The sequence below is a fragment of the Bos mutus genome, chromosome 18 (genome assembly GCF_027580195.1).
Source record: "Bos mutus isolate GX-2022 chromosome 18, NWIPB_WYAK_1.1, whole genome shotgun sequence".
In the NCBI taxonomy this organism is placed as follows: domain Eukaryota; kingdom Metazoa; phylum Chordata; class Mammalia; order Artiodactyla; family Bovidae; genus Bos; species Bos mutus.
In genome coordinates this window covers 31983-49775 of record NC_091634.1, presented here as the reverse complement: position 1 = coordinate 49775, position 17793 = coordinate 31983, and the positions used below count along the sequence as shown (strand labels likewise).

General features: G+C 60.1%; 3 protein-coding genes across 4 annotated transcripts; 1 reads left to right on the top strand and 2 right to left on the bottom strand.

Annotated features, from left to right (window-relative positions):
- Positions 1 to 452: 452 nt before the first annotated feature.
- Positions 453 to 6776, top strand: TRIM28 (tripartite motif containing 28). The gene is made up of 17 exons (XM_014480338.2): positions 453 to 1099; positions 1432 to 1544; positions 1755 to 1887; positions 3526 to 3661; positions 3739 to 3855; positions 3938 to 4052; positions 4214 to 4360; positions 4462 to 4576; positions 4655 to 4761; positions 4850 to 4886; positions 4968 to 5013; positions 5096 to 5348; positions 5438 to 5757; positions 5835 to 5958; positions 6039 to 6125; positions 6204 to 6341; positions 6427 to 6776. Exons 1-17 carry the CDS (start codon positions 751 to 753, stop codon positions 6601 to 6603), a joined length of 2514 nt encoding a protein of 837 aa, XP_014335824.2. The 5' UTR covers positions 453 to 750; the 3' UTR covers positions 6604 to 6776.
- A 532-nt stretch (positions 6777 to 7308) lies between these two features.
- CHMP2A (charged multivesicular body protein 2A) lies at positions 7309 to 10040 on the bottom strand. 2 transcript variants are annotated; one of them, XM_014480342.2, is made up of 7 exons: positions 9882 to 10009; positions 9342 to 9401; positions 8963 to 9176; positions 7970 to 8149; positions 7769 to 7899; positions 7628 to 7689; positions 7309 to 7516 (listed from the first exon to the last, which is right to left on the bottom strand). In XM_014480342.2, the coding sequence occupies exons 3-7, from the start codon at positions 9128 to 9130 to the stop codon at positions 7389 to 7391; spliced, it is 669 nt and encodes a 222-aa protein (XP_014335828.1). In that variant the 5' UTR covers positions 9131 to 9176; positions 9342 to 9401; positions 9882 to 10009; the 3' UTR covers positions 7309 to 7388. The 2 variants fall into 2 exon arrangements, with proteins under 2 accessions (XP_014335828.1, XP_005902481.1); XM_005902419.3 differs by lacking the exon at positions 9342 to 9401 and having other exon boundaries at positions 9882 to 10040.
- Positions 10041 to 10602: 562 nt separating this feature from the next.
- Positions 10603 to 13417, bottom strand: UBE2M (ubiquitin conjugating enzyme E2 M). Its single transcript, XM_014480337.2, has 6 exons — positions 13166 to 13417; positions 11967 to 12061; positions 11811 to 11849; positions 11595 to 11698; positions 11227 to 11290; positions 10603 to 11125 (listed from the first exon to the last, which is right to left on the bottom strand). The coding sequence occupies exons 1-6, from the start codon at positions 13272 to 13274 to the stop codon at positions 10985 to 10987; spliced, it is 552 nt and encodes a 183-aa protein (XP_014335823.2). The 5' UTR covers positions 13275 to 13417; the 3' UTR covers positions 10603 to 10984.
- Positions 13418 to 17793: the final 4376 nt, after the last annotated feature.

Here is a 17793-nt window from a genome sequence, read left to right as displayed (position 1 = left end):
AAAAAGGTTAGAACGCCAGTAAGCGGCCCGGCCACGGGGTGGGGACGCTTGGCCCCTCCGCCCGGGCCAGCATCTCCGCTAGGTCTCGACCCCGCCCCCTCCTGAGAGCGCCTGGTGACGTAGCTGCTGGCGACCTCTCCCGACCGCCCGAGAGGCGGGGACCCAGGCGGGGGCCGACCACGTGCGCGCCTGCGCAGCAAGCAGCCTGAAGCGGGCACTACAGTAGCGGGCACGCGCCCGGCCCACGGGTCAGGCTTAGGCGGTGGAGACACAGTTGCCCGGCCCCTGCCTCAGGAGAGGCGGTGCGAGGGGTGGTGGCGGGGCTGGGAGGGGCCCGGGGCTGCGCGTGCGTACTAGCGGCCTCGCGCGCTCCGGCCCCGCCTCCCGGCTCGAGGTGCTCAACGCGCGTGCGCGACGGCGTCGGCGCCAGTTATTTCTGTCCCGCCCCCCGACAGTGGCTCTTTCTGCGAGCGGGCGCGCGGGCGAGCGGTTGTGCGCGTGCCGTGTGGCGCTGATCTGAGCAGCCGCTGAGGCGGCGGCGCAGGCGGCGGCGGCGGCGGCGGGAGAGCGGGCAGCGGCCGGGTGAGCCTCGGTAGCGCCCCGCGCGCAGCGGGCGGCGCCCCAGGCTTTGCCTGGCGGCGCTAGGCCTCGCGGCTGCAGCGGCCCAGCCGTTGGCTGCGAACGCGTCTGCGCCTGCGTGGCGGGCCCCGCGCCCCTCCTCCCTCCTTGGGCGCCCCCGGCGGCGTGTGAATGGCGGCTTCGGCTGCGGCGGCCTCGGCGGCGGCGGCGGCCGCCTCCGGCAGCCCCGGCCCGAGTGAGGGCTCGGCGGGCGCCGAGAAGCGCGCCGCCGCCTCCTCGGCCGCGGGCTCCGCGTCGGGCTCGGCGGCGGCATCCGCCTCGGCGTCGTCACCCGCGGGGGGCGGCGGCGAGGCGCTGGAACTGTTGGAGCACTGCGGCGTGTGTCGGGAGCGCCTGCGGCCGGAGAGGGAGCCGCGCCTGCTACCTTGCCTGCACTCGGCCTGCAGCGCCTGCCTCGGACCCCCGGCGCCTGCAGCCGCCAACAGCTCGGGGGATGGAGGTGCAGCGGGCGACGGTTCTGGTGAGTGAGGTCGGACCAGGGGCGGCCCCTCCCCCGCCCTGCAGCCAAGGTTCGGAGGTGGCTCGGGTATTGGGGGTCGGTCCCCAGCGTCACAATGGCAGGGGTCATCTGGGTGAGAGGGTCGGGACCGGACAGTGGCCAAAACGGGTGCGGGCTGTGGGTCTCGTATTCGGATGGGGCGACTGTTTCAAGTTAGGCCAAGGAAGGGTTTGATTGCTTCTCCCGGAGCGGAGGGTTGGCCTAGCATGGGGTGGAAGTTGGTCCCTGTGGAGGATGGTATCGCACTCTGGATGTGAAAATGCGGTGATCTTGTTTTCCTCTGTTCTTCACAGTGGTGGACTGTCCAGTATGTAAGCAGCAATGTTTCTCCAAAGATATCGTGGAGAATTATTTCATGCGAGACTGTGGCGGTAAGGCCGCCACGGATTCCCAGGATGCTAATCAGGTATGTGTTGCCCAAGCAATCCCTGGAAGGCCTCTGGACGTGGGTAGGAATCTGCAGCGCAGAGCATAGTACTAGCTCCAGGCTTTACTACGGCTTTAGCAGGTTGTTTAGGCTAAGTAAAGGCATCATCTTACCAGGTTGTATTTTCTGGGTCTGAATGCAGATGTGTCTGGTGGTGCTGTCTCCTCTGACTCTGCCTTTGCTCAGCAGTGCTGCACTAGCTGTGAGGATAATGCCCCAGCCACCAGTTATTGTGTGGAGTGCTCTGAGCCGCTCTGTGAGACGTGTGTGGAGGCGCACCAGCGGGTGAAGTACACCAAGGACCACACCGTGCGCTCCACTGGTATGCAACACGGAGGGGGCTGCCTTGATTCTTCCCCTATATGTTTGTCCAGCTGCTTTTGATGCTGGTTGCAGATGGCAGTGGAGTGTCAGGGAATTTCTGAGGGGGTACCAAGTGAAAGGCCTGAGGGCGGAATTCAAAAAGGGGGAGGCTGCCTCTGCCCCTCCGGATAGAAGGGGAAAAGCCACAGGCAGGAAATGTGTGGAGTGCACAGGGGATCTCATGCTGCAGTAGAGGGTGTATCAAGGCTTTGAGGAAGCACTTCAGGGAATCCCCAGGCAGGGGATATTCCTCCAGAGGTGGAGGGATCACATGTACCGATAGGGAAATGCAGGCTGTTGGGGAATGGTGTGAGGGATCTCCTAGGCCTGAGATTCCCTGGAATGTGGTTTAAGGCTCCGTAGGAAAAGTGAGGTCTTTGGGCCTTGTGTCCTCATAAGCCATGAGTGTCCTCAGACTGGCACTGACCAGTGAGTGCTGTAAATGTTCTTATTGTTAGATCGCAGATGTTTCAAAGTCTTAACTAGATATCTTTCTTCAGACTTTTCTGTGAACGTGGTGGCTGTTCTTCGGAGAGGGGCTTGGGCTTGGTTTTTTATCCAGAACTGCCCGTGAATGGTGTTTTGGTAGTCATGCTGTGGCTCTTGCAGCCCAGAGGACAGTTTTGATGGGAAAATCCAGATGGAGGTCGTTGCTGTGAGTCATGAGGAGCCAGGAGGGAAGGGCAGGGGTCTCCAAGGGGATCCTGGGTTCTAAGCAAAGATCAGGGTGCAGGAGGGCTCTGAATTGGGGGCACTGAGATTTGCCTTATCTGTATTTTGATGTTTTTATGTCTCAGGCTGGGTCAGTGTAGCATTGAGACTTGATTGGGGAGGAAGGGGCTGGCTGTTCCCAAGCAGTTATCTAATGGCAGCAGATTCTGGGAAGCGGTGGGGGTCACTGTGGTGTATTAGTCTTTGGGGGCTGTTGCTTTGAGCACTTTCAGACCCTTTTCCCTGTGTGGGAGGCCTGACCCCTCTCAGAGGGTCCTGGTCTGACATCAACTTTGTCCAGCCTGAGAAGGCTTTGCGAGGCTCCTTGTGGGTTGTTAAGATGGTGTGGTCTCCTTTTACCAGAGAAGAGAGAAGAGGTCTCCAGGCGTGGCTCAGGAGGAAAAGGTACCTGACATGTCTTTAGGTCCTCGTTTGGTTTCTGTCTGAGCCAGAAAACTCTTGCGTGTGTCCGGATGCCATGGTTGCCAGAGTCCCCTCCCCTGTGGCAGAGTCTTTTGAATGGAGGAGAAAGGGAGCCCAGCAGTGGGGGCTGCAGAGGCGGAGAAGCTCTCTTGAGTGTCTGCTTGGAGGAGTTTTCAGTGGAGGCAGCAGTGGGGTGGTCGTCAGAGGCCATCGTCCTTACACTTTTAAGTTGTCATTCCCAGAAGCTGAAAGAGCGGGAGTGCGGATCTCTTGGTCAAGATTAGGGCAGAGGGTGTTCAGAGCAAGGATTTGGGCCCTTCCCTGTCCACTGCTGTAGGCCCTCTGCGTTTTTTAGCAGCTAAGCCAGGGCTGCAGGACAGACATGATGTGAGGCCCCGGTCTGTCTGCTCCTTGAGTTGAGGTGGTGAGGACCAGCTCCTGCTTCATAGACCCCATTCCTCAGGGCCGGCCAAGTCGAGGGACGGTGAGCGCACTGTGTATTGCAATGTGCACAAGCACGAGCCCCTTGTGCTGTTCTGCGAGAGCTGCGACACCCTCACCTGCCGGGATTGCCAGCTCAACGCCCACAAAGACCACCAGTGAGTCCTGAGGCATGGTGGGTGGGTGCTGCCCATTCCCATGCTGGGCGCCCGGGCCCACCTCTGTCTGTCCTCAGGTACCAGTTCCTGGAGGATGCAGTGAGAAACCAGCGCAAGCTCCTGGCCTCATTGGTGAAGCGCCTCGGGGACAAGCATGCAACACTGCAGAAGAACACCAAGGAGGTTCGCAGCTCGTAAGTGGAGGCCAGAGTGATGGGGGAGGTCCTGGGGTGAGCACCTGCCTGACTGGCCCTGATCTCACCCTCCACCCCCCAGGATCCGCCAGGTGTCCGACGTACAGAAGCGCGTGCAAGTGGACGTTAAGATGGCCATCCTGCAGATAATGAAGGAACTGAACAAGCGGGGCCGTGTGCTGGTCAACGACGCCCAGGTACTTCCTGTGTGGTGCTTGTCTGCTGACAGCTCGCCCTAGCTCTGGTAGCGGCGTCCTGGGGGTTTGGCTCCCTCTGCTGGCCGCTGATGCCATCCTTGGGTGGGGGGAGAGGTTCTAGTGCCGTTTCCTCCCTGACCTCTCCTGCTCTCAACCTGCAGAAGGTAACAGAGGGGCAGCAGGAGCGCCTGGAACGGCAGCACTGGACCATGACCAAGATCCAGAAGCACCAGGAACACATCTTACGCTTTGCCTCTTGGGCTCTGGAGAGTGATAACAACACGGCTCTGCTGCTCTCCAAGAAGCTGGTGTGTGCTGGTGGGCACCCAGGTGGTGGGTTCTGGGTCAGCACCTCCCAAGGCCCTGGAATGCTGTTCTCTGCCTCTGCTCATGTACCGCCCTCCCCCAGATCTACTTCCAGCTGCACCGGGCCCTTAAGATGATCGTGGACCCCGTGGAGCCCCACGGCGAGATGAAATTTCAGTGGGACCTCAACGCCTGGACCAAGAGTGCAGAGGCCTTTGGTGGGTGTTTGTCTGGCTCTCACTGAAGCTTGCTCTCCCAGGAACTGCGCCTTAAGCTGTTTTACCTCCTTGCTGCAGGCAAGATTGTTGCAGAGCGTCCTGGAACCAACTCCACGGGCCCAGCACCAATGGCCCCTCCTCGGGCTCCGGGGCCTTTGGGCAAGCAGGGCTCTGGCAGCAGCCAGGTGAGTAGGGGAGGGGGCCATGGGGGAGGAGAGGGGCCTGAGGCCCGCTGGGGGCCGGCCTGGTGAGGTTGTCTTGCTTTTCCTACAGCCTATGGAGGTGCAGGAAGGCTACGGCTTCGGATCAGGTGAGTGGTTTCTGCCCGGTAGGTGGGAGAAATCCAATGTTCTAGGTTCATCCAACCTGTCTTTTTCTGTGTCCTGAGCAGATGACCCTTACTCGAGTGCTGAGCCCCATGTGTCAGGGGTGAAGCGGTGAGTGTGATTGTCCTTTGGTGCATGTAGGGACAGGGTGGTCATGGGGACAGGGGTGCTCAACGCCAAGCCACACCCACAGACCCCGCTCAGGTGACGGCGAGGTGAGTGGCCTCATGCGCAAGGTGCCTCGGGTGAGCCTCGAACGCCTGGACTTGGATCTCACGGCTGACAGCCAGCCACCAGTCTTTAAGGTCTTCCCAGGCAACACCACTGAGGATTACAACCTCATCGTCATCGAGCGAGGTGCTGCCGCCGCAGCTGCTGGCCAGCCTGGGACTGCGCCCTCGGGGGTCCCTGGGGCCCCTCCCCTGCCTGGAATGGCCATTGTCAAGGTGAGCCTGCTTCAAGCTACTGTGGCTGGAGAGTGGAGGTCTGCTGTCCCAGCTAGCATTCCACTAAACCACCCCTCGCCTCCTCGCAGGAGGAAGAAACAGAGGCTGCCATTGGAGCTCCACCAGCTGCCACCGAGGGCCCGGAGACCAAACCTGTGTTGATGGCCCTGGGGGAGGGCCCTGGTGCGGAGGGTCCCCGCCTGGCTTCACCCAGTGGCAGCACCAGCTCAGGTCTGGAGGTGGTGGCTCCAGAGGGCACCTCAGTCCCAGCTGGTGGCCCAGGTTCCCTGGATGACAGTGCCACCATCTGCCGTGTCTGCCAGAAGCCAGGTGACCTGGTCATGTGCAACCAGTGCGAATTCTGCTTCCACCTGGACTGCCACCTGCCTGCCCTGCAGGATGTGCCAGGGTGCGAGGCTGTGATGTCTGCAGGGTGGAGGGCTGGGCCAGGTCCTGTGCAGCCCCTCACCTCTCTGTTTCCTCCAGGGAGGAGTGGAGCTGCTCTCTTTGCCACGTGCTGCCTGACCTGAAGGAGGAGGATGGCAGCCTGAACCTGGATGGGGGGGATAGTACCGGAGTGGTGGCCAAGCTCTCACCAGCCAACCAGCAGGTGAGGGGGGGGCACCCATATGCTGGGTTTTCCTGCAGCCCCCAACTCCCCTTTGACTCTGACGTCTGTGTCGTCTGCAGAAGTGTGAGCGCGTCCTGCTGGCCCTCTTTTGCCACGAGCCCTGCCGGCCTCTGCACCAGCTGGCTACTGACTCCACCTTCTCCCCAGTGAGTTCTGGGGCTTGGGAGGGTGGGAGGTCCAGGGGCTCTTCGGCCTCACCTTCAGCCTGTGGCCTCTGCCTGCAGGATCAGCCTGGTGACACCCTGGACTTGACCCTTATCCGAGCCCGCCTCCAGGAGAAGCTGTCACCCCCCTACAGCTCCCCCCAGGAGTTTGCCCAGGATGTGGGCCGCATGTTCAAGCAGTTCAACAAGCTGACGGAGGTGAGCCTGTGGGGATGGGGGTGAGTTGGAGGAGGGGAGGCTGGGGGGCAGAGCTAGGACCCATCCATTGTAATCTGCCTGGCAGGACAAGGCCGACGTGCAGTCCATCATTGGCCTACAGCGCTTCTTTGAGACCCGCATGAATGAGGCCTTCGGGGACACCAAGTTCTCCGCTGTGCTGGTGGAGCCCCCGCCGCTGAGCCTGCCTGGTGCTGGCCTGAGTGCCCAGGACCTCTCTACTGGCCCTGGTGAGGGCCCCTGAGGCTGGGCAGCCCCTGAGCCAGCCCAGCCTGGCTCTGTTCTTTGTCCTGTCACTCCTCCCCTCTCCTTTGTCTTCTCTCCAGTGGCCTGGCTCCCGCTCCTTGGTGGCCCATACCCCAGTCCCTCACGATATGGTTTTTACTTCTGTGGATTTAATAAAAACTTCACCAATTAGTCAGGTCTTGGTTGGTGGGGACAGTGGTCCTGGGCCTGCTGTCTGCCTGCCATCAGTCCCTCACTGAAGCCCTCGTGCCAAACACCTTGGCGGGGGCGGGGCACGTGTCTTTAGCCACCTGGTGTCTGGGGAGGGTTACATGGTGGGCAGGCAGGGGAATCCCCAGGTGCATGCTGCACCCTGGACTGGGGCAGAACATTTCTTATAACCAGATGGGGTATCACAGCGAGCTGGGTGGGCTGAGACTTCCACTGGGCTAATAAAGTTGGGTACTGTATCCCTGGGGTATAGGCAAGAGATCTGGGGGGACCTACCATCTTTGGGAGTGCTAGCCTTGAGGCTGAGGCGGGAGGGGTGCTGGGCCAGTGTTCGCAGCTCACCGTCACCTCCTGAGGACCTGGTAGGCTTGCCCAGGTGAAACCATTCCAGCCCTCTATCCCACACCCTGAGTGACTGGCACATTACCAAGCCTCCTGAATGACTTCCTAACCCAGCCTTGCTCACGTCAGGCCAGTCGCACAGGCCCAGAACTAGTGTCCAACCTCTTTTATTACAGAAGGTACAATGAAAACGCTAGGCCATCCACTGGCTCCCTGGGGCAGCACGGGCAGTCAGTCCCTTCGAAGGTTCTTGAGCCTCTCCTCCAGGTCTGCGTCTGCGTCCACCAGGGCAGAGGCTGTAGCCTCTGCTTTCTTTCCACCGGCAGCCACGCTGAGGGAGCCTCCGGTGGAAGGGAGGTCTGCAAAGAGTGGGGGTTAGGAAGAGCGCCCATGCAGAAGGGAATAATGCAGGGAGAGGGAGGTGGTGGCTGGGTCACAGGGTTAACACGGCCCAAGGTGTAAACACTCACTTGACAGCTCATCTGTCAGGCTCAACCCCAGTTCGTCCAGGACCTGGGCTACAACAGCATCACTAGATAAGGAGAGAATGCTCGTGAGAATCGGGCAGAGCCAGGCATCCCTCCCCACCCTCCTGCCAGCCGTCTCTGAACCTCTCCTCTTCATCGTCCTCGTCCCCCATGGCGTCATCGATGGCGTCGTTCATCATCTCCTCCTTCATGTCCATGATCTCTGCCTGCCGCTCAAACTCCATCATGATCTTCTGGATCTGGGGCAACTTCAGCTGAAAGTGGGAGGAGGGTGAGTCTGGGCCCAATGTCAGCAGCGGGGAGTGGGGATGGGGAGAGGCGAACCTGTCTGTTCATGGTGCCCATGGCTTTGGTGACGCCCTTCATGGCTTGTGCCATTGAGTTGTTAGACTTGAGTGTCTGGATCTTGAGGGACACAGCCTGGATGTTGGCCCGCATCAACACAAACTTTCGGACGTACCGCCTGGTGCGCACCAGGTCTTTCGCCATGATCCGGACCGCGTCCTGAGGAGGGGACAGAGGCCAGGAAGGGAGACCTGGGGGTGTGCCCACTGAGGCGTTCAGGGGCTCCTGGGGACCTGCCCCAGTGCTCACTGCTCCCCTCTACCCCCATGTGTCTCAAGTCACCGCTGCACAGATTCCTCTGTAGGCTTCTCATCTCTCTTGTCCATGAATCCAGAAGAAAAGCAGGGCCCACCCTTCAGGAATCTTTTTTCTTCCATGTCTAGTCAACACCCATTCCTGAATTTCAATCCTGGCCAAAGATCTCCCCCTCCACCTCACAGGCAAGAACCAAATCCTGATTTACATACAAATGTATCCAACCTCAGCTGTGACTTCCTCCCCAAAGCTCCTCCTTGCTTTGCCCATCCCAGGAAATGGCACCTCCTCAAACAAGCTGCTCAGGCCAAAACTCAGCCATCTCTTCCTAGTTGGGCCCTCAGGGCAAGTGGATCCCAGACCACATCTATTGAAGTAACTACTTCTAACTCAGCCCTCAGCTCCCACTGTTAACCAAGATTCTAAGTGGTCTGGCATGGACCACTCTTTTGAGTTTCCCTATCACTCCCTCACCGAACATGTGCTGTTCTGACACACTTGACACTTGCTTTTCGCAGGGTCGCTCTCTTAATTACTCAAGGCTCTAATATCAACTCCACAGAGGCAGCAGTTTTGGACTCTGAAACTAAGGAAAGCCCCACCCGAACCCTTCATTCCATTTCCCTAGAACACACGTCCTGTTTTGCTGCAGCTCCAGGGTCTGACCAAGTGACGGCACCTGGCCTAGAGTCCCAGCTTGTTCCCAATCAAGCTTACCATCTGGCCCTGCTTGGCCATTTTCTTGATGTCCGCGATGATTTTCTTCTCCTGGGTCTCGAGCTTCTGTCGCTCACGGTCCAGCTCTCGCATGGCCCGGTTCAGGGCGCGCTGGTTCTGCCGCAGCAGCTCCTCTGGCGTCTTGCGCCGCCCAAACAACAGGTCCATGGCAGCAGGAGCCTACCAGTAAGCCTGGGGCTAGCGTGAAACCTGGCTGCAGGGTGGTGTGAGGCACAGCTGGGGTCACATTGTGTATGGGCGGGGACAGACGAGGACTCACAAAACGGAAAAGGGTGATCCGGGAGAAAACGAATGAACGGAAAGGCGAAAGAGTGGAGCCTGGAACTTGGGGAGCCACAGCCACCCCAGCTCCTCTTACCCCACAGTGCCCCTACAGAGGTCCTGGGCTGCAATCTCCTCCTGACTCTAGGATGAGACCCTAGAATGTCCAATGGACCTAGGCTGGAGATAACCATGTTCCACACATACAGCAGGGGGACGGGCGCGGGGAGAGGGGGCTCAGAACCCGGAGCGCCAAGGAAGGCCAGTTGACAGGGTCCCTAACATGAGAAGCTGGAGGCCGCAAGTGCTACAGACAGGGTCGATGTGGGGGCTCCGAAGCTGACAGCGCGTGGATGGCATTCAGTTTAGGGCGGAGGGCTTAAATGCTGAGGGAATCTGGGTGCGGAGAATAAGGCTGGGGGATGTTGGGGACCCCTGTACAGAGGGCGGGATTTTAGGTGATGGGGTGCCTTGTCCACCCAGTAAACTCTTGGGGGCCTTTCGGGGCCTTGAGCACCGAAGGCAAAACAGCATGGGGACCCAGAGGATAAGGGAGGGTCACAGGGAGGGGCGAGGCCCTCGAACGCCGCCGCCCACGCGCCCACCCAGGGCCCGCACCCCAGTAGGGGCGACTCACCGGAGTTGGGATGGGGACTCGCTTCCGTTTCCGGGTCACGCTTCTCTCGTTCAGAGCCCTGGAGCGCCCACCAACGACAGCCCCTCGGTTCTGTCGCCTCGGCCGTCACCGCCGTTTCCGGATTAAACCACCTGACGTCACACGCCCCGCCGGCGCCCGGAATACTGGGCGGGGACAAGAACGCGCGTGCGCACGCGCCGCGGAACGTGCCGGCCACAAGCGCATGCGCCGCAGCTCCGTCTCGCTGCCGCAAGCTTGGCATTCCGCGGGTTCAAGTCCAGCTTAAGGGAGCGGAGCCCTGTCCCCTCTTGGCCCCGTGGGCTTGGTGCCCTTTCGGGCGCCTTCCTTCCAGCCACCCGGTGGTCCTGCACCCCACCACGTCACCCACTGTAGAGCCCTGCTCATCCGAGGGACCCAGAACTCGCGCTGATGTTTCCGAACCTCAGGTACCCAGTGGCACCAGGCAGTTTTCCTCCTCCGGCAGGAGGGCAGAACAGCAGACAGTGCGGACTTAGACCCTGTGCCGGCTCACTGGCCGGGAAGCCAGTGGTCACTGGATCCTGCCCCTCCCTTGTCGCAGAGTGGGATTCATCTCACCCTGCCCGAGGGGGGAGTCCCCTCATACCACCGGTGAGCACACAACTCCCACCACTCTTGCTGCAGGAGCTCTGGCGGCCATCATCTGCCCCTCCCACCCCACAAAAGGAAGAGGCGGAAGCCATGCAGTAACATTCCCCTTTAATAGCCTGGTGGGACCTCCAGTGGTGGAGGGGGTGGGGTGCCGGGTCCCCAGCCACCCAAATCCCCATGGCCACCCACCCCAGAGCTCAGAGGAAGGGGTGGGGCTGGACAGCACCCAGCGGGGGGCTACACAAGCCAATTCATTTCCCATCGCTGAGCGGGTCGGGGGAGGCAGCGCCGACCTTAATCACATGGTGGTTTAAAAAAAAAAAAACTAGGAGCGGGTAGCAGGGAGGGGTGGCCGGCCAGGGCATGGGATTCCCCCACCGGCCGCCCCATGTCCCCCCACCTGTGGCCCCCAATAAATATCTGCAGGGGACGCCGGGGCTGGTGGCCCTGGCAGGGGTGGGTATGCGCCAGCCCTATTTCAGGCAGCGCTCGAAGTAAGTGGAGCCGATATAGCCACCCCGCATGGAGCGCTGGACATTCTGCTCAAACAGCCTCCGGTTGTTCTGCAGGACCTCGGCGGCTTCCTTGTTCAGTGGGTCTTCAGGGTTGGGCTCCTGTGGCCGGTATGGGGGGGCGGGGGGGCGGGAGATCAACAAGCCCAGAAGGCAGAGGGCCAACCTTCCCCAGCTGCCCTCCCACCCCGACCCCTACTCACCAAGAAGAGATACTGCAAGCCATAAATTATGGAGTTTATCGTAAGGACTGGCTTCCAGTCCTCTCTGTGGGCAGAGAGCATCATGATAGGGGCTGGTGAGCGGGCAGCCACCACAGGCCCTGCTGGGACCAGACAGGTCAGGCCCAGGGCATGGGACAGCACAGTCGGGAAATGCTAGCGGGAGGGTGCAGAGAAGCACAGGCCAGAAAGCCAAGGTCAAGCCATGAGGAAGAAAATGCAGAGCTGACGAGACAGGGACACACAGACCACAAGGAGGAGCGAAGGGAAAGAGACTGGTATAGTGCAAGGTCACGAAGGGGGCCTGGCAGGCAGGGCTGGGCAGCGTAGTGGAGGGCCAGCGCCCTCACCTGAGGATGTTGAGGCAGACGTTGCCCTCGAGGTCAATGTTGGGGTGATAAACCATCGTCTCACACTTCACCTTGGGGGGGTCATGCGGGTAACCCTGGCCCACCTGGCTCCAGGAGAAGAGAGGGCAGGTGGATAGGTGCACAGCAGTGCCTGGCTGGGGCCTCAGCTGTTGCTTCCTCAGCCCAGGGAGCCACCCCTGCCCACCTGAGACTCACCTTAAAACTGAACACAAACTTCCCGCTCTTGTAGAAGCCCTGTGAAGGAAGAGGAGAGGAGTCAGAACCCCACTCTGCAAGGCCTGGCAGGTTAACCAGCCAACTTGAGGTGGTGTCACCTGCCGTGCCTGAGAATCCAGTTAAGCGTGCCCTCACCTCATCAGGACAGATAACCAGCTTGAAGTTGAGGAGGTCGTCTGGATCTGAGAAACTGATGTCACACGTCTTGGGCAGATTCAGCTCGTTTATGTCTGGGTTTTCACAGCAGAAAAGGGAAACAGGCCGGGAAAGGGAGAGAGAGGGGGTGCTCAGAGCAGGTGCCAGCAGAGCCTCCACAGCCTCTCCCAGGACCCCGGTTCTGTCCTGGGCAGTGGGCCACATCCCCCACCCTCTCCCTGCTCCTCCTGCTTCGCGTCTCCAGATAGACTCTTCCGTATCTATGGAACATTGCAGACATGCTTGAACTCCTGGCCCAGGGTAAGCTCCAACTCTTCTGAATCCACAGTCATACATGTTCCCACTCCTATGTGCCCCCCAAGAGACTCTGACTACCCCAAACACAGCATCCTGACCATGACCTCCGCTTTCTAGAGGAGTCTCTACTTGTCTGCCCAGATGCAAGGATCTTATTCCCCTTCCTCACCCTAAATCACCACCACCCCCAATCCCTGGCCCCCACTGTCCATACACTCCTCTCTGCTTGTCATCCTAAACTCAGGATCCTCCCATCTGACCTCCAGATCTGTGAGTTCCCAAGCCTCCTACCCTATACTATTCTGAGCCTAAGATTTCCAGCATCTCTAGCAGGGTGGTCTGAACCCAACCCTACTCCTGTCTCTATAATCCCCGGCACCCAGTATCCCTCCCTCCTCCTGTCACCCCAAACTGACATGTGACTGCCCCAGACCCACGACATCCAGGCCCCAGAACCCACTTCATCAGGCCTGACTCTGATTCCCAGTGACTCTAGCGTTAATACATTAAATCTCCCACCCCGATCGTCAATCCTCGGCCCCACTGTCCATATCTCCTCTTCCTGTCGCCCAGGTTCCCGTCTCCCCCTTCCGCTGCCACCCTCAGATTCTCGGTCCCTAGTATCAGACGCCTAGCTTTCCGAATACGCTCAGTGCCCCCTGCTCGGTCCCCCTACCTCCGACCACTTTGGTGACTATATTGTAACCCCACCCCCGGCCCCTCGGCCCCCAGGCCCTGGTCTCCGATCCCCACATCCGCGGCCTCCCCGTTTCTGACACCTTTGACCCCTGGCAGCCGCATTACTCCACACCTGACTCCCGTATCACCCCGAGCCAGGCTCTGACCTCCGACCTCCACTCCCATCCCCCGACTCCCCTTACCCTTCTGGATCCGCAGCTGCGCCGCCGACGCCTTCTTGCTGCTGCCCTTGGTGCCGCCCGCCGACTCCTCCTCCTTCTTCTGCTGCTTCAGCGAGAACAGCTTGATCATCCTGCCGCCGCCGCCGCTGCCGCCGCTGCGGGGCCCGGGACCCCGGCCACCCGGCCCCCCGCCGCCGCCCGCGCCGCCTCCGCCACTCGGACCCGCCGCCGCGGCCTCTTTGGCTGCTGCCGCCGCCCGCCGGGCCTGCCGCGCTGCTCCGCGCCCACCGCGCGGCCCGCGTCGGCTCCCGTAGTCGGCTCTGGCCTGGCCCGGCGCCTCGGGCCCGCTCGGCGGCGTTCGGGCCCGCTCGGCTGTTCTCGGGCTCACTCGGCCCCGCCCCCACCCGCCGCTCCCTCCTCCCGGCCGTCCGCTCCGGCGTCCTCAGGCTCGGCTGCGGACTCGGGGTCCTCAGGCCGTGTCCCTGAGCCTGGTCACTCTCTCTCTTCGCGAGGGCGCTGCGGCTCGAGGCGGAACGGGGAGGCGGGGGCTGCGGTGGCCGTGTACTAGATAGGAGGGCCGGCTTCCGTGGCAGCAGCGGCTTCGGCGCGGAGGTCCGCAACGGCCTCGGGCGCCCCACCGCTTCGGCTATTTCCGTCGCCTGCCTGCTTCGGCTCTTCCCGCCCGGCCTGCGCTATGCGCTTGCGCAGCCGCCGCCACCGCCCCACGTTGCTCCGGGCTGGGACTTGGGGATCGGGCTCCTTCGGCTTGGTTCGGGTATTTCCGTTCGTGCAGGCCGGGCCGGTCACTTCCGGGGACGCCCGCGAGTCCAGGAAGGGGGGGGTGGGGGGTGGCGGTGTCACCGCCATATTTAAGTGGGGCAGATGCAGGCCGCGTCACTTGCGGGCCGCTATGCTCATTCGCAGTCGTGCGGACGGCGGTGTAGGCGGGCCAAACAAGGGGCTTGTCTCCAAGGGGCCACAGACCGAGGCAGGGTTAGGGTCAGAGCCAGGAGCCAGTCCTAGAGTGCGTGACTCAGAACCTTCGGTGTCCCATCTCAGGCCCAGAGAACCCGCTCGCAGAGAGTTTGGTTGAGGTAAACTAACAAATAAAACGTGTATTGAGTAATATAACAGGGTAGTATAACACTGGAGGTTTTCACGGGCTCACACACTTGGGGGCAGCCCTCTGCGAGGGTCTAGAGTTCCCCCGCAGGCGACCCCCGGCCTTCCGCCGTCTGCGTACGCGAGGTGGGCGGAGCCAGCCTCCCCTCCAATCGCAGCTCAGCGTGCGTCGGAAGGCGGGAGCAGGCGGTGCGGAGCGGCTCTGCGACTTCAAGCTGTCACCAAGGACACCGTCAGGCGGTGAGCGGCGCCACAAGGGCTGGTCGGGGCGGGGGTCCGGGCCCGCGGGGCGGCCGGGGCTCTGCCCCTCAGCCTTCCCGCGTCCGAATGAGGCTCCTGCCGCACGACCCATCCCGTCGCTGAGGCGGCGTGCCGCAGTCTTCTGGAGCACATTGGGAGTAGTCCGGCGGCCCAGTTGGGCCCGCGCTAGTGGTGGGCAGGCTCAGCCCATGGCCTCCTCTTGGCTACCCCGGCCCGATCCTCACCCCAGAAAGTAACCTCCACCTTTTCGGGCCGTGGTTTGGCGTCCCTGCCGACCCCAGCCTCCTCCCGGGTACCCTTGGCGTCCTTAGGCTCCGTGGTCAGATCCCAGTCGTGGCTGTGCAGCCGTTCGCTTTTTCTCCCGCTTGCATTCTCTTTCCGCCATTCCAGAAGCCCCCCCTTCAACCCTCTGGTCGTCCTCGCCCCACACTGCCGGCTTTGTTGATTTCCTTGAGAGCTGTGTGCTGGAGAGGTGCTGGGGTGAGGCTGAGCGATCGGAAGCTGCAGAAAACCTCAGGATTGGGGCGGATGAGATTGCAACCATCCTAGTGTTCTCAGGCTTCAGGCATGACTGGTCCTGGGACGCGGAGGCCTCTTCCAAACTCAGTTTTTCTCTTTCTGTTCTCATCCGCTGTACTCTTGGTGATTATTTTTGTACAGGACGTGAGGGTTGATGACCAACCTACAGTTTCCAACCAAAGTCTCAGGGATGGTTTTTATTGGCCAGCCTGGTTCATGTGTCCACCCTCAGGCCAGTTGCTGAGACCCTTCAGCTAAGGTCCCATCTCGGGATAGAGTATTGATTCCCTGGAGAGGTAACAGTCCACAGCTAGACTCGTGTGATCTTTGATCTTGTGGCTTCCCCACCGTGCAGTGAGTAAGACTTGATCATGAAACAAAATGCTAAGCAAAGGGGGCCATAGTGTCTGGACCAAGGAGGAGGGGATGGCCTAAGTGAGGCAGGCAGCTGGGTTGGAGGTGGTGCAGCTAAGCTTGTCACCTTCGTGCTCACTCAAGTGGCAAAAAGGCACAGGTGGTTTGGGTGGTACAGGTGCTTGTGGCCCTTGGTCCTGCCACCTGTTGGTAGGCAGCACAGGCCTTAATACGTGCAAAGGCCCTGAGGGAAGCTGGGGCCAGTGCTGTGGAGGGACCAGGCAGAGGACCGGGCAGAACCTGGTGAGTGGGTTGTGAGGGTGAAAGTGCACCTACAATTGTTAGCCTAGCCTCTGGTCCTGACGCTGGGAAGAAAGGGTCTGTCCAGGGAATGAGGGAGCAGGGGTGGGCAGGGCAGGGAGGCTGAGTGCTGTGGGCCTCCAGGCTAGAGGTGGATGGTTGGAATCAGAGCAGTGCTGATGGGTGGAGACAGTGGATAAATTTGGGAGGCTGGGGTGCTGATGAGAGTAACTAGATAGATGTGGCATGGGGCAGCCAGCTGGGCTTGGGAGTGGACAGTATGAACTCGGATACAGACAGTCTGGGGACAGGTTGGCTAGGCACTGTTGTAACTTTCTTAGATGACCAGTGCTTGTGTATTCCTCTCCTGGGTTCTTCTATGGCTCTGGCCAAATGGTCATTCTGTCCAAGCCCTCAGTCTTGATTGCGCGGTAACACTTGGGTCTTGACCTGTAGCCGTGTGACTGGATTGCAGAGGTGTTCCTTGTCAGCTGCAGAAATGACCTTTCATGGGTGGCCCTCACATAGCTGTTCACGTTGACGTCTTCCCAGAGGGCTGTTTTGGGAGGTGGATCCCTGGACTTCTCAAGGATTTGGGTGTGAGGTCCCATCCGGATGTCTCTGTGCTTTTCACGTTTGTTGTAATTTTTCCTGTGTGGAATTTCATGTTTTTATGTAGTTGTATTTGCACAGATTTCATGATGAACACAAAGATGACCAAAGATGAGTTTTCTTTGTTTCAGATTATAAGTCACACAAGTCGTAAAAAAAAAAAAAAACCCACATTACAGGATTTTATAAAGTTCCTGGGACACTCCAACCTGAGACCACTAGCTACTGGCTACTTGTGTTCATTTGTGTGTCTTCCCTGATCTGATTCTTCAGCCCCTCCCTGTCTTCCTCTTCCCTCTGATTCTACATGTCCCACACCAGGTTACTCAGAACCCTTTGTGAGCAGAGAACTGAGTGCTGTCAAAGGGCCCAGGGACACCCCCCCCCACCCCCCCCCCCACCCCATTCAGTCCTGATCATGCCACACAGGAGTGCCCCTGCCTGGGGGAGTGGCTGACCTTGCCGGATGTAGTAGATGCCAAGAATGGCTCTGGTTGTGGCTGGGGCAAGACTAGCAGGGAGGGGGAAGGAGAGGGGTAGAGTTGGGGAGGAGGGGGGCTGAGGCTTGGAGCAGGCCTTCTCTCCCATATTGATAGGAAGCCTCTGGCCCAGGCTGCTTGTCTTTTCCTGATACCAGGGCCCAAGTCTTGTAGGGACTGGGGTGACTCAAGTGGCAGGTGAAATTGCAGGTGCGCTTCTGGAAGGGCTGTTCCTAGAACCCTCGAGACCTCTAGACCAAGATCAGGCTGACACCAGCCTAGGGTGAGGTTTAAGTCCCAAGCCAGACCCTGCTGCATGAAGATCCCCTTTTTGGAACTGCCTTTCACCCACGGTCTCTGGTACTTCCGCCATTCATTGGAGGAGTTGGGGGCTGTGTTAAGGCCCCAGCGGTAGGATGGAAGGGGAGGACAGGGCAAAAGCAGCAGTGGCACAGGAAAAGGAGGGAGGGGTCCAGAGGTCCTGCCCTAAAGTCTGCAGAACTCTGACTTGGAGCTGCCAATGTCTGTCCACCTGTATGTCAGTAGCTGGTGTGTCCTGTGACTAGTTACCAAACACACATGATAGAGACCTTCCAGTTGGGGGGTACTTAGGGGTTGTGCCTGGGGCCAGGGAGGGAAGAGAACAGCCTACGACAGCACCTGGAGGGCTGGGGAACTGGCCTGGCCTTGCTGCCAGCTTTGGTTCTCAGACCAGGTGGAGTCTGCGGGAACAGAGGAAAGTCTCCTAAGACTAGATTCCCACTTAAAACCTTACAGCTTTTACAGCTAAGATATGGCCTCCTCGGTTTTATAAACACATAAACTCAGGCTGGCGGTGGCCGAATGGGCACCCATTTGATGCTTTAGCACCCAATGATCTTGGCTGGTTGGCAGGGCTGTGCCCTCCGGGGTTCTCTCCTGGTCGTTGACTTGGCGGGCAGAGTGGTGGGTCGAAAGCAAATAGTACAGGAGCCACGCTGTGAGGGGACGTCCTGCAGACGT

Bases quoted from the DNA above. Each gene is read 5' to 3' on its own strand.
- TRIM28 (XM_014480338.2), top strand. From the start codon at position 751: ATGGCGGCTTCGGCTGCGGCGGCCTCGGCGGCGGCGGCGGCCGCCTCC. The intron at 4,762-4,849 runs GTGAGTAGGGGA...CTTTTCCTACAG, and splicing joins AGGGCTCTGGCAGCAGCCAG to CCTATGGAGGTGCAGGAAGG. The intron at 5,758-5,834 runs GTGCGAGGCTGT...TGTTTCCTCCAG, and splicing joins GCCCTGCAGGATGTGCCAGG to GGAGGAGTGGAGCTGCTCTC.
- CHMP2A (XM_005902419.3), bottom strand. From the start codon at position 9,130: ATGGACCTGTTGTTTGGGCGGCGCAAGACGCCAGAGGAGCTGCTGCGG. The intron at 8,150-8,962 runs GTAAGCTTGATT...TCCCCTCCTCAG, and splicing joins TGGCCAAGCAGGGCCAGATG to GACGCGGTCCGGATCATGGC. The intron at 7,900-7,969 runs GTTCGCCTCTCC...TCCCACTTTCAG, and splicing joins TGGGCACCATGAACAGACAG to CTGAAGTTGCCCCAGATCCA.
- UBE2M (XM_014480337.2), bottom strand. From the start codon at position 13,274: ATGATCAAGCTGTTCTCGCTGAAGCAGCAGAAGAAGGAGGAGGAGTCG. The intron at 12,062-13,165 runs GTAAGGGGAGTC...GTGAAAACCCAG, and splicing joins GCAGCTGCGGATCCAGAAGG to ACATAAACGAGCTGAATCTG. The intron at 11,126-11,226 runs GTGAGTAGGGGT...TACCGGCCACAG, and splicing joins GCTTGCAGTATCTCTTCTTG to GAGCCCAACCCTGAAGACCC.